The 24,000-nt window shown below is 53.0% G+C and overlaps 8 protein-coding genes across 8 annotated transcripts; 6 read left to right on the plus strand and 2 right to left on the minus strand.

Moving 5' to 3' along the window:
• Positions 1-204: 204 nt before the first annotated feature.
• E0L32_002213 (uncharacterized protein) lies at positions 205-2,943 on the plus strand (the record flags this gene model as incomplete). Its single annotated transcript, XM_031136378.1, has 2 exons — positions 205-895; positions 950-2,943. The coding sequence occupies 2 exons, from the start codon at positions 205-207 to the stop codon at positions 2,941-2,943; spliced, it is 2,685 nt and encodes an 894-aa protein (XP_030988428.1).
• Positions 2,944-6,633: 3,690 nt separating this feature from the next.
• On the plus strand, positions 6,634-10,093 carry E0L32_002214 (uncharacterized protein; the record flags this gene model as incomplete). The annotated part of the gene is made up of 8 exons (XM_031136379.1): positions 6,634-6,786; positions 6,845-7,470; positions 8,230-8,440; positions 8,558-8,909; positions 8,970-9,206; positions 9,261-9,334; positions 9,398-9,561; positions 9,616-10,093. 8 exons carry the CDS (start codon positions 6,634-6,636, stop codon positions 10,091-10,093), a joined length of 2,295 nt encoding a protein of 764 aa, XP_030988429.1.
• A 631-nt stretch (positions 10,094-10,724) lies between these two features.
• On the plus strand, positions 10,725-12,438 carry E0L32_002215 (uncharacterized protein; the record flags this gene model as incomplete). The annotated part of the gene is made up of 3 exons (XM_031136380.1): positions 10,725-11,507; positions 11,633-11,794; positions 11,845-12,438. The coding sequence occupies 3 exons, from the start codon at positions 10,725-10,727 to the stop codon at positions 12,436-12,438; spliced, it is 1,539 nt and encodes a 512-aa protein (XP_030988430.1).
• A 91-nt stretch (positions 12,439-12,529) lies between these two features.
• Positions 12,530-13,348, minus strand: E0L32_002216 (uncharacterized protein; the record flags this gene model as incomplete). The annotated part of the gene is made up of 1 exon (XM_031136381.1): positions 12,530-13,348. One exon carries the CDS (start codon positions 13,346-13,348, stop codon positions 12,530-12,532), a length of 819 nt encoding a protein of 272 aa, XP_030988431.1.
• Positions 13,349-14,008: 660 nt separating this feature from the next.
• Positions 14,009-15,492, plus strand: E0L32_002217 (uncharacterized protein; the record flags this gene model as incomplete). The annotated part of the gene is made up of 4 exons (XM_031136382.1): positions 14,009-14,206; positions 14,291-14,445; positions 14,512-14,639; positions 14,702-15,492. The coding sequence occupies 4 exons, from the start codon at positions 14,009-14,011 to the stop codon at positions 15,490-15,492; spliced, it is 1,272 nt and encodes a 423-aa protein (XP_030988432.1).
• A 300-nt stretch (positions 15,493-15,792) lies between these two features.
• On the minus strand, positions 15,793-19,806 carry E0L32_002218 (uncharacterized protein; the record flags this gene model as incomplete). Its single annotated transcript, XM_031136383.1, has 4 exons — positions 15,793-16,974; positions 17,034-17,234; positions 17,307-18,078; positions 19,016-19,806. 4 exons carry the CDS (start codon positions 19,804-19,806, stop codon positions 15,793-15,795), a joined length of 2,946 nt encoding a protein of 981 aa, XP_030988433.1.
• Positions 19,807-20,689: 883 nt separating this feature from the next.
• E0L32_002219 (uncharacterized protein) lies at positions 20,690-21,682 on the plus strand (the record flags this gene model as incomplete). Its single annotated transcript, XM_031136384.1, has 1 exon — positions 20,690-21,682. One exon carries the CDS (start codon positions 20,690-20,692, stop codon positions 21,680-21,682), a length of 993 nt encoding a protein of 330 aa, XP_030988434.1.
• A 1,462-nt stretch (positions 21,683-23,144) lies between these two features.
• On the plus strand, positions 23,145-23,846 carry E0L32_002220 (uncharacterized protein; the record flags this gene model as incomplete). Its single annotated transcript, XM_031136385.1, has 1 exon — positions 23,145-23,846. One exon carries the CDS (start codon positions 23,145-23,147, stop codon positions 23,844-23,846), a length of 702 nt encoding a protein of 233 aa, XP_030988435.1.
• Between the last annotated feature and the right edge of the window lie 154 nt (positions 23,847-24,000).

Genomic DNA, 24,000 nt, shown 5'->3' on the forward strand with positions numbered 1-24,000 from the left:
GCATCCTGTACCACCTGCAGCAGATGTTGGACCAGTCATTGGCCGCTAAATCCGGCGCGTGCAGTGATTGGAATGTGCCAGTGACACAACCTCAACCGCTATCAAGAGGTAAGCGATAAAGCCTGGATGAATTCCGGATCGCGAAGCTCACAAGCAGTGTTCAATTTAGCCACTACACTCGCTACCTCGCTGACTACCTTCACCATGCCACTGAGCCCACTGCCCAATGCCCCATTATGGATGGAAGATCAGCATCAGCCGGGCTGCTTTTTCGGAAGGGAGAAGCTACTGACTGCTATGATGTCCTACATGTTTCCAGTTCCCGATGAGGTGGAGCATACCGCGCAGTCCACCCGAATCCTTGTCCTCAACGGCATGGGCGGCGTGGGCAAGACATGCGCTGCATCCACCTTCGCCGCACAATGTAAGGGGAGTTTCTCCGCTGTTGTGTGGGTGGATGGGTCAAACGAGACGAATACCCTATTGTCTCTACGGAGCTTTGCTCAGCGCTACGTAAGCGCTGTCGTTGCATCTGGCGATTTAGAGGGATACCAGGCGCTTACGACGCGACTTAGGATCGGTGACTATCTTTCAAGTGCGTACCAACTATCTACCGACAGCAGAGTGTTGCCGAAGATAGCCCAGGCAGTGCTGGATTTCCTCTCGACAGACGATGGGAACTTTACGTGGCTGTTGATACTGGACAATGTCGACGATGCCCAGTATCCAGCTAAGAGATACATGCCACAAAGCCCAGCAGGCCGTATCATTATCACCAGCCGCCTCACCACGGCAGCTAATCTCGGCTTCAGTATACCAGTAGATGTCATTGACGAGAACGAGGCAGCCAAAATCATAGTGGAAAATGCCCCTTATCGAAGGAAGACTGACACAGGTAAGAATTCTTTGACCGCTATGCTAAGTACGATCAGAGCTGATCATTTAGTAGATACAAGGGACGCTATGGCCATAGCAAAAGAACTAGGGTACTTGCCTCTGGCTCTGGAGAACGCCGGCGCTTTCATTAGCGAAACGCAGATCGCACTGTCCGAGTACCTACCCAAATTGAAAAGCCATCCTCGCGACATGTTAAGCTTTAGCAAGAGCTGGGGACCGAAGATATCTGTCTTCAGGACGTGGGAGATCTCTTTTGAGCGCCTCGTACGAAAGAACCAAGCAGCTGCGGAGCTGCTCCAGGTCCTCGGCTTCTCCGACAGGCAGATGATTTGGGAGGCAATGTTTCTGGCCAAGTCGACTGAGCAAAACAAGCCTTTTCTCCTTCCACAAGACCTCCAATGGCTACAGGAGGCCCGTGAAAGACCTTTCCAACTGACAGAGGCGTTTCGAAACCTGTTCGTGTCCTCTTTAGCGAAGCGCAGCGCTGATGGATTCATCAATCTCCACCCGCTGGTGCATGCTTGGGCACGACAGAGACTTGGTCCTGCGGAATGTATGAGGACCAACATCCGTGCCATGATAATTATTGGGCAAATCATCGAAAGTCAGGCCGCAACCTTATCCTCCTCGCTGTTCAAACTGCTCCCGCACGCGCAAACATGCATGGATCTAATTTGTGAGCATCCAACGGGGCACGTTATGCCATCAATCTTGGCAAACCCGATCGCAATCCGCTCTTTTTACCAGATAGGCGTTTTGATGAAAACGTCTGGAAGCATTCGACATGCGAAACTCATATTCGAAGCTCTAAGCTCGGTTCAAAGTGTGCCCTCATCTTTACTCACACTGAACTCGAGCCGGTGGCTGGGCGAGCTCCTGATACTCGAGTCTCGGTACGAAGAAGCGGAAGAGCTTCTAGAACATGTCCAATTGCTCTTAGCAAAGTCGTGTGGCGAGAGTCACCCAGACACACTCGCGGCCGAGGCTGCTCTGGGTATGGTGTATCGACGATGTTACCGATTTGAGAAAGCCGAGCCCCGTCTTCTTAGCGTTATAGAGCATGATACTCAGCCGTGCGGCACACTCGGGAAGCACGGTAGGGAAGCATCTTCCTCACTTGCGCTCTTGTATCGTCAAAAAGGTCGTTTCCAAGAAGCAGTGGCTCTACTCGACAAGGCACTGGCAGATGCCACTGGCGAAGATGGTGACATGGCCGACTTGTTGACCCTGAAACACCGCCGAGCTATCATTCTTCATGATATGGGCAAGTGGACAGATGCAACGACAGCTATGCAGGAGGCATACTCGGAGCGTAAGAGTATCCTAGGGCGCAGTCATCCTGAGACATTACGCAGTGCCAACGCTTTGGGTCGCATGTGTTGCTACCTCGGACGTTTGACCCAGGCGAGGAGCCTACTGGAGGAGGCATGGCGAGGACAGGAAGCCTTGGGATTTGCGCCGGACGAGACGTCACAGCTGCGAACCCTGCTGAATATTGGAGTCCTCAATCGGGAAGAGGGCCGCTACGATGAGGCCGCAGACTGCCTTGCGAGAGCCCTCGCTGCGGAACGCCGCCACCATGGCCTAGATGCCCCTTCGGTCCTTGAATGTCAGCAGGAGATAGGGATCCTTCAGACAAAGTCTGGCAAATTCGACGCTGCCGTTGAGACTTTGGGCGATCTGTTAGCCTCTCAGTTAAAAACTTCGCCCAAGGCTTTCGTGATGCACCTTTCCACACGCATCGCACTGGCCGACGGTCAGATCAGTGCTGGCTGGCTGCATGAGGCAAAGAAGACCCTGGAATCAGCGGCACAGTCTGCAGATGTGGTAGCACAGGACAGCCCCATTTCCTTGATGCTGCAAGTCGCATCTGCTCGCCTGGCCCTGGAGCAAGGCGATCCCGAGGCAGCACAATCGTTCTTGAAGAAACCTCTTGATGATCTGCCAGTGGTATTGGGTGAAAATCACCCCGAGACAGCCAAAGCTCGAGCCTTATCTGAAGTTTCCTTATCCCCTGACAGGGATGATCCTCCTTCAAAGACATGATGATTACGAGGCGATATCAACCCTGGTCCTTGTTGGTCCACCTACACCACATGGCGAGCCGGAGCTTAACCCGGTTCGGGGGTATCGGTCAGTCAAGGTGACCAAAAGCCGTCAAGGGTTCCCCATCTAATTACTTGTAGACCGAATGTGACATGGGATTACCGAAGTTTGGGAATGCAGCCCTGGTCAGGTAAAAGACGGCTTACTCAGGGAGCGAATGCTTCCGTGCTGCTTACGAATGATGATTTGATACTACACGTTGAATTTGAGCTTGAGACTTGCTGTTCTTCCTTCACTGGGTAAATCGTTAGGCAATATATCACAATTTGAATCAAGCAGTGTTTCGCAATGCCCAATGCAACGGACAAAGGTAGAGACCATGATGTGTCGATACCCGCAATCCTAAGGTATGACTGCATCAACCCAAGACTACCACAGCCAAACATGCCGTAGCAGCGTTGGGAGCAGTCCTGAATTCGATTGGTAGTCCATGGGGACATGAGGGCCAAACATGCCCCTTCCCGCATTCCACAGCGCCAGCGTGGCCACTGGCAGTCCTCTGCTGCGCACAAACTTGCGTCCGTTTTCGCCGAGAATGCAAACCCTTGCTTTTTATTTGGCTGTTGCTTTTTCTGTTGAGATCTCTCCTTGTCCAGTCGTCAAAACACTGAGCAGTACTCGCCAAAGATCATCCCGACGAGAACGCCTCGTTTTAGAGCTATTGGCATCCATCACAAGGGGGCGGCAAGGGGGCCAACTGCTCATCAATTTCCTGTGCCGGGACGGACGCGACACTCAGCCCCCCGCCGCTACATTGTAACCCCAACTTAATCATTTCAGGGATCCAGGGATCAAGTTTGCGCCCGCGGCGCTTGGCCTTGCTCTGGCGAACTTCGACAAAACGAACCGCAGCGCGCATCGTGTATTGCCCGTGCTGTTCGCGATGATAGTTTTCCGGAGGAGTCTGCCAGAACCCGAGGCACGCCGACAATGAGTCGCTACTTCGTCCTCTTCGCGGCGATAGCAGCAGCGCTGTGGCTGTACGCCCGTTCAAGATGTGAGTCTGGATCCTGAGACGTGTCGTCTTCCGCATAGTGCGCGAACCAAGCTGTCGCATCGACGATGCTCCACACCGTCCGCCTTCCCATGCGCCCGAAAAGTCTGCCTTGACCACCAGCGAGCCGCATGCATCGACTACCGCAGCGCGACAGCCGGTCGGCAGCACCCCACAAAGCAGAGCCGCATCAATTGCTGATTCGATTGCGAAGCACCCCCAGAGCCGCGCGAAGACGAAGACCAGACGCACGATTGCGACGAGCGTGGCCCTCGTCGACAGAAGCGTCCCAGCTCACGCGACAGCAGCCCATACCGATGTATTACAGGAGAAGAGAGGCAAAAGAAGGTGGTGCACACACCAGGTGGTGGGACAGAAGAGACGCGTCCAGACACAGGTTTGGGTGATCTCTTCGACCAAGCTTGGGAAGAGGTGGGCTCCATGAGACGAGAAGAAGCCGTGACGGCATTTCCATGGTCAGGTATGTGGTTGTCTTAGCGTCCCATGTTCGCTTTATGGCGAGTCAGTTCTCGTAGAGGCTAACGATCGCGGATTTGCAGCAAGGAAAGCCGAGGGAGTATCGCCGCAGGTAGCCATGGGGATCCTAGAGGAATTCCATACAGAAGACGGTGGAGAGTCTGGATTGCGGGGATGAGGTGCCTATGCTGGATCAGACGAGAACACATAGTTGCCGAGGAGAAGACGACTCACTGGCCCCAATCGTACGAAGGACATGACTGGGAGAGGTGGCTGTTGGAAGGGAGATCACGTATCACCGTGGTGGGATACCATGGGGGGAGGATTCGACACGTCGATGCAGTTTGGCATAGATCACCCTAAGACATAGGGCAGAAACAGTGTTAGAAAGCTACTGTTCATTCCTAGAAGTCGTAGATACCCCCTTTAGTATTTTCTGGCATTCCAAGCTTGACTTTTTACAGATATCCGGTCATAGGCTACCTTTGTATTTGCATGTCTAGAAGAATGTTCCTACGGTTGAAATTCGATTATTGGGTTTGTGCAAGAATTCTTCAAGACGAATAAGCATTCTTTGCCATGAGAACTTGATAAGGGAGTAGCACGGAAGAGAAACCAAGGAAATATGAAAGGATAAGAGACATCCATGATAGGAAACATAATCGTCACATATGCCACTAACCCCGTCTGTCGAGTCCGACAGCTGCCTCATACAAATGCTCATCCCAAGTATAACTAAAATATTTGGCCTCTATCTGCCAAATGGCCATGTGATGTGTACCCTCGAATTCCAAGCCAGATCACCGAAATATGGACTTGCTCTTGGATTCCTTGTGTGACGTCTTCTCAGAGTCACGTTTCGACTTCCTGGCTTCGCCTCGAGGGGATGGCTTCCTTTCGGAGGGCTTTGTTCTTCTCGTCACCTGACTTGACACCTTGTGTGCTGCTCTCTTCAACTTGTCCAAGGTCAGCTTCCCAAGGTTCTTGCTATGGGCGCCCTCCGCTTCATAGATGACTTTGGCTGCATCCTGTGGAAGCAAAGCCCCAACCCTACCCCACGGAGGCTCTTTCAAGATGGCAGAGTAGTTAGATGATTAGATATCGTACAGAGGCTGGGGTTCATGACTGGACGTACTCTTGGATGGGTGCGCATCAAGCTCGGCCGTCGCGAGATCGAAGAGGTCTTCTAATTCTTGCAGACTGTTTCTCGCCGGCTGAACGACAGTCGGAATAGATGAGATCCCAGAGTTGAGCACCATAGAATTTGTTCGTAATGGCAAATCTCCTTGCACGGGAGACGAGGCCAAAGGTGTCGACAACACTGGCGTGTCCGCGGAACGACTCGTCTCCGCCACTGGTGTGGATGAGAAACGCTTCTCTGTCCCTTTATCGCGTCTATCATCGTGATTCACGGAGTGGACTTTGGAAGAGGTCCGATAGGCTCCCGGTTTCTCGTCCCGGTAGTATTTAGGTTCCTTTGTCCTCCGTGAGGTGTGTCGATCCGCTGGAACCGTGGTTCTAGGCGTGCTTTCACCATATTCGTATGAATAACCCTGAGGCTGGGTTGCATATCCCGAGACCTGGACATTCTGATACCATGAGCTAGTGGCCACGTTGCTCACATCCGGGTATTCCCATGTGGTGGCGGCCGGACACATCCCTGATGTAGGAAAACAAAACTAACATCGGCTTGATTCAAGATAGATCCAGAGAACTTCCAGATGTGGTAGAGCAGGCTTAGGATCAGATACAGAGCGGATGGCTGCTCGATCCCTTCCCCGAAGAGTGCTACCTCCTAGGCTCAGGGGCGCAGATCCAGTCCGGTCAGAGGGCCAACAGAGTTGCTTCAAGCGGAAATCAGGCACCCAGGCCTAACACGGGTGTGATGACGTTCATGTAGCTGCAGCGAGCTGTACTAGCAGGGCCAGTTAGTCCAGTATCCAAACCTTGGTCTGATGTTGGCAAAGTGAAGTTGAGCCTGATTCCCAGCCCTGTGACCCAATTGTGTCAGATCAGCCCAGCTGACCCCGCCCACCATCTGAGCCCGAAAGAGGCGCCTCATGCCCATAGTTGCATAATCAGCCTTGCCACCCCTCCTATCCAGTCCAATCAGCGTGTTTCGGCAAGAAGGCACACATTTAACCGACATCCTATCAAAGATGTACCGCCTCATTGCACCTTGCAATTCCTACCCGACCGTGAGCAGAGGTGATTCTCGTACCTGCTTGGCAAGAACCGACACGAGCGACGTCACTAATGAACGTACGCTACTCCCAGTCGTGGTCGCTCGTGGTTTGAGGGCTTGCACATGGGTGCGCCGTCTTGCGCCCTTGTCTCCCGAGCATACTAAGTAATCCTGCGACACCCAAGCGACCCGTTCCGTGGTCTGGCTTACCCCTCGCCATGGCCAACGCAGGCGGACCGGACATCCCTTTCGATCCGTTGCAACCTGCCCTGGACGCGTGGTCAGACGCGTTCAAAGAAGGGCCTCATAGTACTTATCTCATGATAGATAGGTTGAGAGAATCACTTGATCTCAGCGATAAGGATCTCGTCGAGGCACCGGGAGAACTCGGCAAGTGGTCCAAGGAGGCATTCACAGAAGAGGACTGTTTCAACGGGCCCTTCAGAGACACATGGTGCTTGCAGACCGGCAGATGCACCTCTTTCGCCGTGAAGGTAGCGAATCGATTGGAAACAGCATACCCTTATGTCTTTCAATTCCGGTACTTTGATCTTGCTGGAAGGCACCGTGTGGCCCGCTGCGAAAGTACGGGAGTGTTGATTGATTCCGACTATAATGGAGCAGCTATTCAGCCACTCAATGCGACATGGGAGAGCCGCCGTTTGGGAGTGACGGGACGGTGGAGGGAGCATGGTAATGTTTCTAGATTTGAGAGCCAAGGGCAGGCATCACGCTCAATTCAGACGTGGCAAGCAATGGGTACTTGCCTCGAAGATGTGGCGCGTAAGGCAATGGCTCTATGTTACTTCCGGTGAGTAGTTCTTTCAAACCAAGGTCCCGAGGCGTTGGCCTGGTTGAGGACTATAGGCGCTCTCTCGCTACGACCTAGGCTTCTGGTGGGAACAAAGCTGATTGGCTATTTATCTAGCGATGTTATTCCCACGGCGAGAGGCTTGACGCCCATATATCTTGGCATGGTTAGATGGCAATTCGAGGATCACCGGATAGTCTTGATGCCAGACGGGGCCCGCAGAGAGCGGAAATTACATATCACGTTTTCTTCATCTGGGACCCAGGAGACAAGACGACAATGTGTCAACAACTTCGTCCGTTTTGTTGATGCCTACGGAGTGAAGGCGCAATGGGAGGCGGACGGAACGAATAGGATTCACCAAAGGTTTTGGCTGGCTGCTGAGCATGCCTGGGGCCTTCCGAGATGGACAGAACACTTGTGACAACACTGCAAATGATGAGCATTGACAACAGCTAGAAACTCTTGATCCAGGCAAGAGACTTTCTTCTTCTCAAGTTACGTTAGTGAAGAGAAACATGACTTGGTGGTCTAGAGGTGAGATCGATTCGGTCGTCCACGAATCACGACAACGAGGAGTTATGCATCAAACAGACATACGTTTACAAATCCTCGACCCCGTCTGGAATGCTCTTGAACTTGGTACACACCACATGGATCACTAGTGAAATGTTCTCAGTGTGATAAGATTGCATCAATTAGGGCCTTTTGCAGCCCAGGATCGGCACCATGTGATCACACTTAATTGGGTGAATCAAGCCGCTCATACATGCGAGATGGTGTGCAGCCCGCTCGAATTTCCAACCTGCGCCACCCTAGCAGGCTAATCAGTGTTCGCGACCACCCTCCTTTGGTGGCAGCGGGTGGGGGTAGAGACCAGCTGTTCAGGAAGTTGAGCCTCATCGCGGGCCGTTTCGCCCGTGCAGTGATTCCCTCTGTTGCGCTGAACTCGGCAAGTGTATATATATATGTGTGTATTCTCTTTCTGTAGCCTTATTCGTTGTCTGAGTATGTTCTTCTTTTCATTCTATGTCAAGGCCAACCACCTAGTCAGCATTTCGAGATGGCCATGACTATTACACAACAGCTCCCTGCCGCTGGTTCACACACCACGGGAACCTTCTCCCTCAACGGCCAGAAGACCTTGAAGGAATTCCTAGAACGACACGACTTGCAGACTAGCGAGCAGGAAACATGGGCCGACAGTCCGTGTTACGATATCGCATGGAATCCTTCCTTGGATGCACACCTCGAACGGTCCAAGAATCTCGCAGATCTAAACCAAGACCTGCCAACAACTCTTCCTTCGGGTTACCCCAAAGTCATTGAATCTGGGCGTGTCTGGTCCGGGGCTGACTTTGAGGATGACATGGCTTACACTCACAAATTGGAAGCGCATGATCTGGAAGAGATTTCTGCCGCAGTCACACATTTTCTTGGTCCGTAGCATATGGTTCGAGTGGAGTTCCTTCATGAAAACTGATCAATGGCTCGTTCAGCTCGATCAGACAATCCCCACGTCGATGAGGTCTGCCCTGAAACATTCAGACTGCCAAAGCTTGAGTCCAAGCTCAGAGACTTGACAAAGACGATCCACGGAGGAGCTGGGTTTTGCGTTATCCGTGGTCTAGATCCTCACGCCTTTTCGCCACTTGAGCGCGTCATTGCGTACGCTGGCATCACTTCCTACATTGGCAACACCCGAGCTTGTCAAGATTCAGGCGGGAGCAAGATCAGTACGCGATTGAGCAGTTTCTGCGAGAGGTAGCCGTCACTGACACGCATCGCAGTTCACATCAAGGATCGTGGGCGTACATTTGAGGGTGCCGAAATGCGGCAAGCTCCATATTCCAATGTTGCTCAGGTAAGCTACGGTTCTTAATGACTGATTTGGATTGCGATTGTCTAGTTATCTCACCTCAAGTAGCCCTTTCACAGTGATGTTTGCGATATACTTGCCATGTACGTGCAAGAGACAGCTGCAGACGGAGGGCACTTCAAGATTGCCTCCTCTGGGAAAGTGTACAACGAGATCGCACGACACCGACCAGATTTGATACATATGTTGTCAAAGGATTGGATCTTCAACAAGTAAGCCCTATCAGACTCATACACCGGATAGTGATTCGACTCATAGATTCTCAGGTTTTCTACTACAACACCATCGTGGGAAAGTCGCCCTGTGCTCTTCAACTTTGGTCCCGTTCATGGGCCCAGCTTTCAATTCTCGCGCCGCCCACTTACCGGTTCACCTGTCGCGCCCTGGACACCAGGAGTACCCAGGATGACACAAAGACAGGCTGAAGCTCTCGATGCAGTGCACTTCACGGCTACAAGGCACCAGCTTGCGATACAGGCCGAGCGAGGAGACATCATTCTCGTGAACAACCTCGCTATCCTCCACGCTCGCGATGCCTTCATGGACTCTGCAAAGAAACAGAGGCATATCATGCGCATGTGGCTCAGGAACGAAGAGCTAGCTTGGCCAACACCCAACGCCCTGCAAGCTATCTGGACACAGAATTATTCCAAGGATTCACCGTGGCACAAGTCATCTGTCTGGCACCTGGAGCCGCCCACTGTCCCGAAGAGACTGATCTTCCAGAAGTTCTTGTGCTCCTGATTTGTTTCACTGCTCAACTTGGTTGAAGACTCTGATGCACACTTCCACTCTACCGCCAAAGCGTCAAATCATTGCTTCATTCTCATTTTCTGATTTGCAAGATTATGTTATTACTGTACAGGGTAGTCATTTCGGCGCCAGTAGTTCTTGAGCCTGTTAAATCCTCAGATAACCCTCTTACGTATCACTCAATCGTAGCTTTGAAATTGTCAGCATTCATTCTGATCCCAGGATGCCGGGGACCCTCTGCAATTCTCATAGGTGACAGCAAGTTAATCCACACCTAATAAGGGTTAGTGATAAAACAGCAGCGAACATGATGACCCTTCTCATCTGACGAAAGTACACATTGGTGACTTGTTCTTGAGGTGTGTACATATAGTAATCCGGGTATGTCTATCATCCAGCACGCCCCTCCTTAGTCATCATCATAAATTAGCGGTGCGTGCGTGATTTCACGCCAATCTCGCACCACCTATTGAACAACGTTGTAATTATTTACACGCATTGCGAGGCGGCAGATAGATACGTGTGGTGTTTTTCACCTCCGGCAAAATACTCAGGACAAGTCAAAGCTTCAATATCATTCATACCATACTCACCTCAAAAACCCTCCCATACGAGTCATACAATGGCATCGATGCGAGAGCCAGATGCTGCCTCTCAGACTCCCCTCCTCGGCGACACAGATGCGGCGGCAGAGGAGCCGACAGCGTACGGCACGGCCGAGACGCATGCAGCTCTGTCGGAAGAGGAACAACAAGGTGTCTTCAAGCGCAACCTAGGCACTATTGAGGCCTTCGCCATCATCATCAGCATCGTCGTCGGGAGCGGCATCTTTACCTCCCCTGGGGCCATCGACCAGAATGTCCCATCACCCGGCGCGGCATTGCTGACGTGGCTGATCGGAGGGGCCCTCGCGTGGACGGGTGCTACCACTCTTGCTGAGCTCGGCACCGCCATACCAGGCGAGGGCGGCGTGCAGGCCTACCTACAGTACATCTTTGGCGACGTCTTTGGCTTTCTGGCAGCTTGGACTTGGGTGGTGGCCGTCATGCCGGCGACGCTCGCGATCTTGAGCATTGTCTTTGTGGACAGTATCTTATCTGCCGCTGGAGTTGCGAGTGAGGCTGGAAGTTTGAAGCATAAACTTTTATCGATCGCCATCCTGGTCGTGACCAACACCTCCAATGCAATCAGCACGAAGGCCAGTACCCGGCTGAACAATTTCTTCGTGGTGACGAAATTCATCGGTATTCTGGCCGTCATGGCTGCTGGCTTGGGAGTTGTAATTGCCCATTCTCTCGGACGTGATGCGAAGAACGGGGGCAAAGACTGGTTCCGCAGATCATGGTTCGAAAATCGAGATAGCTTTAACCCGGACGGCTCTCGGATCGTCTGGGGAGATCTACACGTATGGGAAATACTCGGCCACTTTTCGACAGCAATATATGCTTCTCTTTGGGCATACTCTGGTTGGGACAAGGCAAGAGAAAAAGCACGGCTCACCTTGAGAGATAAAGGCTAATTACAGAGCAGGCTATTTACATTACAGCTGAGCTCTCTGCGCCGGCGCGGCAATTGCCATTGGCTATTAACTCTTCTATACCGACAGTCGTAGTTGGTTTCGTCGCAGCCAATGCTGCCTACTACGTCCTTCTTCCGTGGAACATGATCTCAATTACAGATAGTGTCGCAGTTGTAAGTTTCCCCACCATGTTCCCGATTTCGTTCATTGACAGTTTTCCCAGACCGCGATCACCCGCTTGCTCGGCCGTGCCTTCGGCATAATTGCCGCTGTTGTGGTCTGCCTTGTAGTCGCCGGATCCTTGCTTGGCAACTCGTTCGTCGCTGGGCGGATGGCCGTTGCCGCTGCACGGCGCGGCTGGCTCCCCGAGATCTTCGGACGGATCGGCTATGGTGACTTCACACTGCGTTCCTCACCCTCTGAGGACGTTTCATCACCAGAAGAGCCAGGAGTGCCTGTTGACGACTCCAAATCCGACGCCCCTGTCTATGCCTTGATCTTGTCCACCATCTTGTCAGCCGTCTACATTGCCTTTGGCAATTTCAGGTCCCTCTTGACCTTCAACGGGATGGGCGAATATTCGTTCTTCTTTCTCACGGTGCTTGGGGCTTTGGTCCTCCGGTTCCGAGATCCCTCACTTGATCGACCATACAAGCCGTTCATCGTGATACCCCTGCTCTTCGCGTTTGTTAGTCTGTTCATTGTGGTCAGAGGTGCTACATTTGAGCCGTTGTTGTTCGGTGTCTTGGCTCTTGTATGGGCTGTTGGCCTTGGCTTCTATGTTCTCAGGAGGACTCTTGCAGCTTGGTCTAGCTAGGAAAGCATGGGTGTGGAAAAAGACAACATCTAGCCAGTCTTGTCTGGTGAATGGGATTGGTCATGCTATTGGAATTCCCGATCTATCTATCCTACGCAAATTGCGGCATGGCTCGCTCGAAAAGCCGGTTCAAATGTACGCCCAGCGGAAAGTAATTGACAAAGAAGCCTCGAGATATCCGGAAGAGTATGATGGGAGCATAGACGATGCCCCTATCTCCTTCTTTGCTCGAGACACCGATCCTGGACAGCTCCTTGTACTCTGTATTCAAGGCCAACTGTACGAAAGACGCGCCGAGGTCTTCGTACGAGCAACCTAGTTTGACAGAATCCGACGAAAACTCGAAACCAGACCCGGGTTCTTCAACGAGAACATTGGGCTGCACCGACAGGAGTGACAGGAGAGATGGATCCTGGGACAGAATAGCCTGAGCGGCGTCGAGATCAACGTAACCCATCCGGAATGCCGTTGTGATCATCCAATGCACAAACCGTGGACGGGCCGCGGCAAGGCGCTCATTTTTTGTTGATGAAGATAAGAGAAGAACTCGAGGTGGTTGCCACGAGTTGGCCGACCGCTTGAGCGATTGCAAGGCCGCGGAGATGGCGGAAGCTGAATCTTGAATGATGGTGCTGGGGCTCATCCCATTGGATCCTGTGGTGCAGATGATGACTTGCGCGTCGGAGAGACACCTCTTGATTAGTTCTTCGTCATGAATACTGCCGATATGTAGATTCACCCTAGAGTCAGATCGAAGGGTGGGAAACATCTTGAGTAATTTTTCGGATGACCGTGCGTAGATGTTTAGTTCTGCGATAGTACTCTTGAGCAAACCGCGTAGGACTTCTCGCCCAGTTTTCCCAGTGGCCCCTAAAAGTGCTATACTAGTAGGCCGCTCCATTCGTGACATGGTTTCTGTTTTCTCAGTTCGGTCTTTTCTCTCTCTCTAGTCCTTGTATTTTATCACTCGTCTTCTAGAGATGTTGTAGTTGATAACTGACTTTGCCTCTCTGAAAATGGACAAGTTGTGATCGACAACCATACGAACACGCACTTTTTGGGAGAGCCTGATATAGCATGATACCTGGGGAGTTGAGGCAGTGCCTTGAGTCTTAAGCTATATAGCATCTTGCAGCCCGCTCTAAAGCGTTTACTCTGACTGGTCAAACCAGCAGCTTTGTTGATTAATCCTGTGTGGGCAACACCTTCAGGAACCCCTGGCAAAACTGTGGGGTGTGGGGAGGGTTCCCGCCACCAACAGACTTTGCGGGACCAGAGCTGTGGAATTCTACCATGACAACAAAGGCAGCCGCTTCCGGGGAGGGACCAGTTCAGAGAGATCCAAAGATCAAATAAAGGTGGAAAGGTTTGTTTTAGAGGGGCACTGCGATTCCCCCATGAATTACGAATAGCCGCATATTCACTGAGTCTTCCCCTGACGGCCACGCTACTTGCTCAGTTCCTAGGCTGCGACTAAGAAGTATCAGCGAAGGCAGAGTGATATTTAATCACTCCAACAGTATCATACAGTATCTTCTGTCGATCAATGCTCCAAAGGCAGGATTAGGCCATGGCATCAACCACTGACTACTCTGTCCGCCTCCCGGAGCCTACTGGGAATACTACGCTGGACCCTGCCCCCAAGTATGACGTGAACGTGCTCAAGGATGACCGTACCCAAGCACTGCGTCATTTGCTAGAAGAGGGTCATCAAGCCGTTGCACCGCTTCGAAACCCGAGCTTGATCCTTCACAGTCACTTGCCACACGTAAGTGCAGCTCTTCGGACGCTCCCTTCACCGAAAGAGAGAGCCAGGGCGGGCGTGTCAATAGCCATTCTGACTCGCCACTAGCTTTTGGGCTCGGCCTATGCCCTCGGTGCCGACAAGGACCAGCTAAAGCGTACCTATGAGCACGACATCAAGACTCTGGTCGCAGTTGACGACTCGTTCCCCCGAGGCGACCAGGTTACAGCCGAGAACTGGAGAGACTCGCTCACGGTCAAGAAGTAAGCGAATGAGGCCAGCTGATATATGATGTGTTCTGCAGTATTATTATTGCTAATAAACAACAGGTATACTATGGCCTATGTTGACTTTTTCGACGAGGAGATCAAGAAGAATGACGGAGATTGGAACAAGGTGGTACAGAACTACCTCTTCTCAGGACCAGAGCCGATCGTGAATGGAGGTATCGGAGGGCGTATGTCTCTCTCCTCAAAGTGGGAGCCAGCGTGTTGGCGCGAGAATGCTGATCAGATTTAGTTGCTCATCCGTTCATTCATCTTGCCTATGCCTACGAGTTCAACATCCCCGAGGTTGCATCGCAGGCATTGAGCCTCTTCTGCACCGAGTATGCTCCGCTTCATGGGCTTCTGGATCAATACCCACCAGACACCTCGACATATCAGACAGACTCGCTTGCCGAGGTGCTCAGGCGAGTACAGCTCGATAAGCGCTTCGACGGATTGATTGAGCATCCGGGCACAGTTGGCTTTGGTATCATCCTTGGGAAGCGGTTCCAGGAAGCCTTGGAGCACTGGAATGCCTGGAAGGTCGGGTCTCCTGCCAAAGCGCTTGAACACATCTGCGACATGTCCGTGCTGGTCGCCATTAGCACCGGCGACCGGGAGAAGAAATACGACTTCTTCTACGCCCACGTCATGACGGTCTGTCACGCGCTCCGCATCCTCTTTCACCACCTACCAGAAGACCGCCGGGAATGCATACTGCGCCAGTACGCCATGTACGCAATCTTCATCTACATTCTTCAGTTCCGTTTGCCATTCGACAAGAGCGCCGTCGATTCGATCCCCACTGAAGGCCGCGACTGGACCTGGGTCACGGAGAAGGCGCTCAAACACAAGTGGGCGCTCGACGATCACTTTTTCAAGGTAATGCGCGCGCTCAAGGCTTTTGCGGAGACTTACGGTGAGAAGGATGGATACTACCTTAAGGCGGCAATCAAGTACATCACCGAGTTTGACGGGTGGGAGGGATTTGGCCTGGGTGTTGAGGGTTTCTTACCGAACAGGGATGGCTATGTGCCTGAGTGATGTAGGTTGCCTCGCAAAGTAGTACTTTTTAATATCTTCCAGTACCACCGTCAATTCTGGTCTTCTGTAGAGGTTTACATTGGTTGTGTCTGTTTGATTTGTATACCAAGGTGGAATATACCCTTGACTAGGCTAAAGAACCTCGGGTAACATGAGGGGCGTCCAAGATTGAGGTTCGTGGTCACCACTCGAGGACATTTCGGGTATCGCAATGTCCGGTGTGTGTCGGGACCTGCTGGAACCGGTTCATGTTTCCTCTTTCCAAAAACCCACAAGAGTTGATCTAGTATAGTTGATAGACTAGGAATCCCCATTCGAGAAGGGATTAGCAAGGTCATTCACAAGATTCTCTAGTATGCTGGCAAACTTCCGAGATATCTCCCAGGGACCCACGCGGCGCAGAAGATCAACCGCGTTGCACAGGGCGCTGGCGTCAACTGAACAGAACAGCAATGAGCGGGCCCTCCAAGCCCGACGGGAAGAGCTAGATCTGGGTTCGGAGATCTGGAACTCCTGGCAGCTTCCCTCGTCAAGGAGTGACGTGGTAGCTTCTCGTCTCGGCTGGTATTTGACATAGCAGTAGATTACCATACCGGAATAGAACAAGGCCTTGGCTACGTGTATAGCTGGTTGCATACTCGTCTGTGGGACCTCCATGTGGCGTTGGATCAGCAAGGCGTGAAGTACGCAGCGCCGGGCTTCCGAAGTTGCAGCCCATTTCCGGCCGGCTTCGAGGCTATCCTCTGCAATGCCAGGGCCGTCCCTCCCAATAAGGCGTTCCAGGAGGTCAAAGTCAGCGTAGAGGTACAGGAATGCCTCGTGCCACAATGCCATAAGGCAGTGAGGATCTTCTGTCGACTCTGCCCCAGCTTTAGAGTAGGCATTAAACCAATCCATCAATGCAGCTCTGGTCTTCTGCGCCGTCGCTAGGTCGATGGGAGAGTTCCTGACCTCAAATGTGGAGGCAATAATGGAGGCTAACAACCCGTAGGCATGCATGTGTGAGCATGTCTGCGAGGAGTGCATTGCACCCCCTATGCTGGTTCTGTGGCTGCTTTCCATTCTATCCTTCACCAGCTCTTGCCACTGTGAGGCAGTCGTCGCAGTGAATACCTCCTCGGAACAGCAAAGTGGAAGAGCATTGCCACTATGTCGCAGAAGTGGCTCATGGTGGAAGATGCTAGCCAGCTCGCAGTCATGAATGTGCAACACTATTGCAATACGAGCTGTTTCCTCGGCTTTGATCCAGAGTTTCCAAGCATCTTCGGCACACGCAGAGTTACTGAGCCCTTGGAGCTGGAGAGGGTCGACGCAGTTGAACATGCCATCGCGGCGGGCCCATGCTATAACGGTGCCATGGAAGCATTCGGTCATAAGAAGATCGCTGGCGTTCCCGCTCAGCATGCCGAATGTCTGTCCCAGGGTGGCCGCCTGCACCATCGACAGCGCTTCCTGGCCGCCGCATCGTATTGAAGTCTCCCACTACCACTATGATAAGCGTGGTCCTTATTGAAGTGAGGATCCATGCTCGAACTACTCACCGATGTCAAGATCGCCTTGTTAAGCCTCTTATAAATCTTCTTGCCCTGTGCGACAGCAGGCGCCGAACCGACGAATAGTGCGCCGATGGAGCATATTGAGAGCAGTAATAGAGCGTTTTCAGATGATGGTCGAAATGACGGGGCATGGATAAGGGGTAAGAATTGGTTAAATCGTGCAAAGTAGAGCTTTATACACAGATTCTAGTAAAGCTTAGTGTCGGTCTTGATAGCGATGCAAGCAAATGCTGGACGAAGGGCTTAGTCACCACTCACCAGAAAGTCCGCAGATGGGAGTAAATCATCGCTCAAATGCGGACGAAGCCGGCTCGAGAGGTTGGCCCTGTAAGCTTCGTCCACCTGTTCCTGATCGAACCTTGTAGGACCGTCTTGACTTGCGACATCGTGACTGATTCTGGTATACCAGATCTCTTGAATTGTGGAGTGATACCCGCTGGGAGATAGCAGTCTAGTCTCCTCTGAAAGTTGAAATGTAGGGTCGGGACTCTGACTTTCATGGATAGCGTGGTGAACCTGTTGCCAGTCTGGGATACTCGCAGAGATAGAATCTTTGAGCGCGTTGATATCAAAGGCATCACCGAGCAACCAAAATGACTGGTGTGAACTCAGATTTATATCCCATAGACCAGCTTCTGCAGGAGTATCAAAGAAGTTCACTTCGCCGCTGATGTATGGGTCCCCTCCGGCGGGCTGCGGCGAGATGGTCTGCGGTATACAGGAGGTGGACTCTGGTCCTGTGTTGGAATAGCCGAGTGCTGTGTCCGCCGCCCTCTCACCATTCAATGCAGTCAGCGGCTCGCCATCGAATACTTGTGAGGGCGATGCCCGTGAATTGTCTATACCCCAAGAACGAGGAGGGGAGTGACCACCCGGGTGACCAGAGTTGCTGCTCGGCGATTTTTCGGACCCCACGATAATTGCTGACTCTGAAATCGACGGCGAGGGAACTTGGCTAACTTCGATATAGGATGCAACGGATGCACCCTCTGGCAGAGAATGTGTGCGGATATGCCGCAAAAGCGAATCACTATGAAAACAATTTAGCCTTGTCAATGCACCGTGGAGCAATGAGGCAAGAGTCTGTACTGTCGGCCGTATGACTTGTTACAGGCTTGACATCCAAAGGGCTTTTCTTTCGTATGTGATCTCACGTGCCGTGCCAGGTGCTCGGTTTTTGAGAACTTTTGACCACAGTAACTGCACTTCCTTTCTTGCGGTCGATGACGCCGGGTATTGATTTGCATTGGGCGTCCTTCATAGGTCCGCTGGTAGGAGACTTGTTCGGTCATGCTGACCACCAGATGTAGCAAAGAAAGGGAAATCAGAGGATAGAGCGCCACCAGCATGAGCCTGAAGCCCAATGCCATGCAGTAACGAAACTCGTGTCCCCAAGGCAACCTGCTAGCTGGGTTGGCTGGTGATACTCTAGCCGTGAGAAGGAAAACAAGAGAAATAGAAAGACATAATTACTGAACACCGCGCCACCCACCCTGCAAAGCATGGGGAGGGGTATTAGAGGATCATAACAAAGAGGGGACACAAGAGCACCAACGATCCGGTCCCCATTCCCCAATTGCTCTCATTCCCTAAATTCTAATTGGTGAGACTTGTCGAGGGATGATAGTGCGGGGGTGTGTGGAGGAAAGCTACCCGTCCAAGATGGCATGTAGGTCCGAATGAAGTTGATCCTTGAATTGTCTGAAGGGGGATTTACCAGGACCCACCACCGAGCCTGCACCAAGGAGGCATCTTGCAAGTTGTGATGAATCTCAATGTCGATTTTTCTTGCGGTAGAAGCTAGGAATGTTTGCACACGCGTGGTGGGTACCTTGGACGGAAGTCGTCATGTGGCAGCAAGGGACAAAGGGAAAGCAAACATCGAAAACATGGGTCGGCGAATGGAATGAACCGAGACATAATTACACCTCCCCCTAGGCTCTATTGCTCATGCTTTGTTCACATACAACCCAGCTGCCTCGACCTCCTTCACCCAGAGACCCCAGGGCCGAGACACCGACCAGCGGGTCACGTCCTCCGTATCCTCGAGTTCTTCGTCTTCCAAGTACTTGATGTGAAAGTTGCCTGTCCCGTAAGTGGCAGCCGCTGTGGTAAGCGCTGTTGTCTGGATCCGCGCATTGGATTGTGTGAATATGGCACGGAGCACCGCGTCTTGAATACTCTCGCCCACGACCGTGAATCCATGGCCCCTCATCAGAACAACCGAGTGATCAAGTGTCTCCCCATCTCCTCGCCCAGAGAAGCTCAAGGCAAGCGCATTCCCCAGGCGTGTGTTAGAAATAAGCATGTCTCGCTTGTCGTCTTCCTGGTAGACATTCTTCACATCGAAGACGGGCACTGCTGCGCCTAGGAAGCCTGCCATGTGGTAGCAGGGACGCATCGGAACACCGCTGACGGTGTACGGCACCACAGCCTCAGAGTGGCTATGGACAATGCTCCGAATGTTTGGATAAAGCTTGTAGCATTCGCTGTGTATGCAACGTTCGGCGTACCCCTTGGCAGAACTAGGGTCGACAGGCTCGGCCGTGGAGATGTAATATTCGATCAAATCTTCTGGGGAGGACACCGTCGCAGGAGCGATGGAACGGCTCATGATGAAGATGTCGGACTTGTGCGGGTGACGCACTGATAAATGGCCGTAGGCGTCGAGCACACCGTGATGGTGCAGAATATGGCATCCTGAGATGAAGGTGCGATACACCTCTTGTAAATCCGTGTCGTTAATATCGGCAGTCATGGTCATGGGTGTAGGAAAGAGAGTGTGATGATGGCAGTGGCGATGATGTCTTGTTTGCCAGCCAGAGATGAGAATGTCATCATAACTTGTTGCTGTGCAACAGCTTGAGTAAACCCCGCTATGAAGTGGTACGAACTGTCCCGCCGCCACCGTTCGGCTGGTTCCGTTTTGACTACATAAGGTCGTTTGGCTCGTTACTTACCGTCAGATCATGCCAGACTCTCACCCCGTTTCCTGTACTCGATCCGGAGGGATCCCGTCGAGGTCCCGTCGAGCAAGGGGGCTGCTTTGAAGCTCGAGCCTGCCCACTGTTGCCGTTGGCGGGCACTGACTGGTCGCATCTGGTCCGACCCTCAAGCCGAAAGCTCCTCAAAATGGAAGGAGGATAGAGTACTCCCTTCTCCAGCTTTTCTGATGAGATCGAGCAAGCACACTAACTCCGCAGTCCAGAAGGCGATACTTCCGGTAGATCTAGGGTTACTTCAAAAGGGGGCGAGACGGTATTTCCTCAAGCGTGGTGGAAACAAAACAGCGGTCACTCATCCTCTGCCAAGGACCTGCCGTGCATTAATCCCACGCTATCTAGGTGCATACCTTCCGTCCTGTGGCAAGCCAGTGGATGCCACCACTATTGGGGGAAGAAGGAAGTAGTACATGAAGCATTGCGGGACGAGTGGGACTTGCGGGATGTGGTGGTGTTTGCTCTTACTTGAGTGTGGGGAGGATGCCAACCTCGTTTTCCTTCGAGACAAAGACGAGCAAGACAGTCCATACCAAATCATTACATCTCGTGAGGACCAGCATACTCAATTTTTGATCTTAGTGTTTTGAACCTCTTTGAACAGTTGCACCCTCAGCATCCTCCCAGCCGGTGATCATCAGGATGGCTGAGAAGACGTCATCTTCAGGGCCGTCCATCGGCAGATCCGTGACCCTCCACTTCATCGGAGACTGGGGCATGGCAAACTTCCACAGAATCTGTGCCTTCCTAAGCCAGCAGTTCAGCGACCGTGCGGGCCCGCGCACCCGAGTGGCCACCTGGAGCATGCGCGACGGCGGCGTTGAAGGCATGCAGCTCGTCCACGACGGCGAGGCCGACCTCTGCATCGCCACGCCCGCCAAGCTCATGCAGACGGCGCTGACTGGGACGGGTCTGTTTGCCCGCACCGGGCCGATGCCCTCATTGCGCACGCTGGCGGTCTTGCCGCAGCGCGACCGAATGCTGCTCGCCATCGATCCGAAATGGGGCATCCGGTCGTGGGCGGAGCTGAGGCGGAAGAAGCCCGCGTTGAGGATCGCGACATCTGTGGACGACGGCACCAACTTTATCGGTTACGTCGCTATGCGATACATGGAGGCCCACGGCGTCACGGAGGAGACGCTGAAGTCGTGGGGCGGCTCGTACGTCCTGACGACCCGGCCCGAGCAGGCCATCGAGAACATGCGAGTGGGCAACGCCGACGCCGTGCTTCAGGAAGCAATTATGACTCCTTGGTGGAGGAACCTGATGGAGAACCACAGCTTGGAACCCATTCCCAGCGAGGACGGTGCCGTCGCCAGGCTCATTGCCCAGGAAGGCTTTCGGCGAGCTTCAATCCGGGCTGGGTTCTGGGAGACCATCCCCCAAGAGATTCCGACCATTGACTTCTCAGACTTCTTGATCATTGTGCGGGAGGACATGCCTGAGGATATCGCGTACCTGCTGACCTGGTGTCTGGTCGAGCGTCGCCACGAGCTTGAGGCTCAGTACGCCCACATTCCGCCAGAGAGAAGCCCTCTGTCGTATCCGCTGGACCCTGTGGCGATGGCAAAGCCCTCAATTCCTTTGCATGCGGGTGCCAGGAGGTTTTATCAGGCAGGTGGTTATCTATCTTAGACACGACCCAGCATGAACTCGTGTCCTCTATTCACTAGAAACGTTGGACGTTAGAGTTACTTGAAAGTTAATGGTTAAACGCTTTTGGAGCACGGGCAGTTGTATCTATAATTACTCTTTGCCAAATGGCCCACGTTATTTTTACCAAGCAGGAGAGGGTGATTCGTGACCAGGTATGTATGTTACTCGTCTTGCAGTGATACAGAATCCACGGTACTCAGGTGGCAATCAACGCTGAAGCCTATCCGCCGAGAGAGTCTCCAAGTCTAGACTGGTATTCAGGAGACGAGGGTATGACGACCACAGACTCGCATAGCATTGAACTGGTTGGGTAAGCGGTTTGGTTGGCCTTTCGCAATGCAAGAGTTCCTGTGAACGAGTGTTTACATGCTCAAACGTGTCCGAATCGAGAAGTAGTGCGCGTAGGGTTGTGGACTACAACGCGACGCGCAACCCTTGTTAGCTGCGAGAACAAGTCTTGTCAAAATTGAGAGAGGGTGCAGTGTGTATTCGGTATGTCAAAGGTACATCGAGACATTGAGAAAGCTACAACAGTCATGCAAGCAGGGTCTTCGGGTGAAATCATTCAGCTACTCACAATCTATGGTAACCGTCTGCCCAAGTGCACATCTGCAAATAAAATCATTATCTTGGCCGGCTGGTCCACACCCATCCGGCATCGAATGAGATGCTGCAAAGTGTAAACCAACCCGAGAGATTGCATATGCAGGCGCGTGCAAATTAAGTGCACTCCCTTGTCGGGAAGGCATCTGCGATGCCGCGTGTAAAGGAGGGCGTAAGCCGCTTGCATTCGGTTACCGTTGACAGAATACCTTGACAGATGAGGTGGGATGGATGCATGCAAGACTCATTAATAGAAAAAACGAGGTGCGTTGCTGGCAGACGCCAGGACAATAAAAAAGATGGCCTTGTGTAGATGGGTAATTGTATGGGTTATGGCTACTTCACCACATTTAGGAGAATGCTGACAGAGAGGGACAAGAGCCGACGGCCAAAAGTTAGAGAGGCACTGGGAGAGGTGCATCTTCCGGCCGGTTCGTCCGTGTACACACGCCGGAGATTTCGGGGCCGAGGACATAGAGCTTTAGCGTATAATTAAAGTCCAACAGGGTGTAAGCTTCTGAGACCAATTTGTCTCCGAGGGATGTGTCCGACACAGCGTGACAAGATCTCTAGTTTTGGTGTGCTTGTGGTAGACAACAGACACTGGAGCCGGACTTGTCGGTCTTGAGTCAGGAAGGTGGTCTGATGACGCAGTCTTCCAAAGGATATCTAAGAGAGGTAAATACGGACCACCAAGGTGGACATTCTACGAATTCATCCTGACGCATCTCACCAGCAAGAATCATCGCTACGAAAACTCTACATTCGAGCAACTTACCTTAACCTTACCCAACCTTACCTTACACGCCCCCCGCCTCCCCCAACAACATCCCTCCCAATGCCCTACACCCTCGTCCTCCTTCGCCACGGCCAGTCTACCTGGAACGAACAGAACCTGTTCACAGGTTGGGTCGACGTGCCCGTCTCGGCGCTGGGCCTCGCCCAGGCCCGGCACGCAGGCGAGCTGATCAAGCGGTCGGCCCGCCTCCCGGACGTGGTGCACACGTCCCTGCTGCGGCGCGCCATCGCGACCGCCGACGCGGCCCTCGACGCCGCGGACCGCCACTGGGTGCCCGTGCGGCGCACCTGGCGGCTCAACGAGCGGCACTACGGCGCGCTGCAGGGGCTCGACAAGGCGGCGACGGCGGCGCGCGTCGGCGAGGCGCAGGTCCGAGTCTGGCGGCGGTCGTACGCCGCCGTGCCGCCGCCGCTTGGCGAGGCCGAGCGCGCGGCGCAGGACGCGGACCCGCGGTACGCCGGGGTCGAGACGCCCGGCGCCGAGTCGCTCGAGATCGTCGTGCGGCGCATGCTGCCCTACTGGACCGAGGGGATCGTGCCGGACCTGCGGGCGGGCAGGACGGTGCTCGTCGCGGCGCACGGGAACTCGTTGCGGGGGTTGATTAAGGAGTTGGACGGGCTGAGCGACGAGGAGGTTGTGGGGTTGGATCTGCCTACGGGCGTGCCCATTCTGTACGAGCTTGGGGAGGATATGAAGCCTCTGCGGAAGGGTGGGAGGAGGCTTGATGAGACGGAAGGGTGAAGGGCCGGGAAGGGAGTGGAGTGAGGGAGGGTATGAGATGGCGAGTGTTCATGTTGAGGATGGAAGCAAAGAAGCAAAACTACCCAGCGTTGATCGGTCTAGTTTTCCAATGCAAGGAGGAGATGCGAGATGCAAGCGAGGATGGAAATGCGTG

The sequence above is a fragment of the Thyridium curvatum genome, assembly GCF_004353045.1.
Source record: "Thyridium curvatum strain D216 chromosome Unknown NODE_9_length_649264_cov_80.371750, whole genome shotgun sequence".
Taxonomy (NCBI): domain Eukaryota; kingdom Fungi; phylum Ascomycota; class Sordariomycetes; order Thyridiales; family Thyridiaceae; genus Thyridium; species Thyridium curvatum.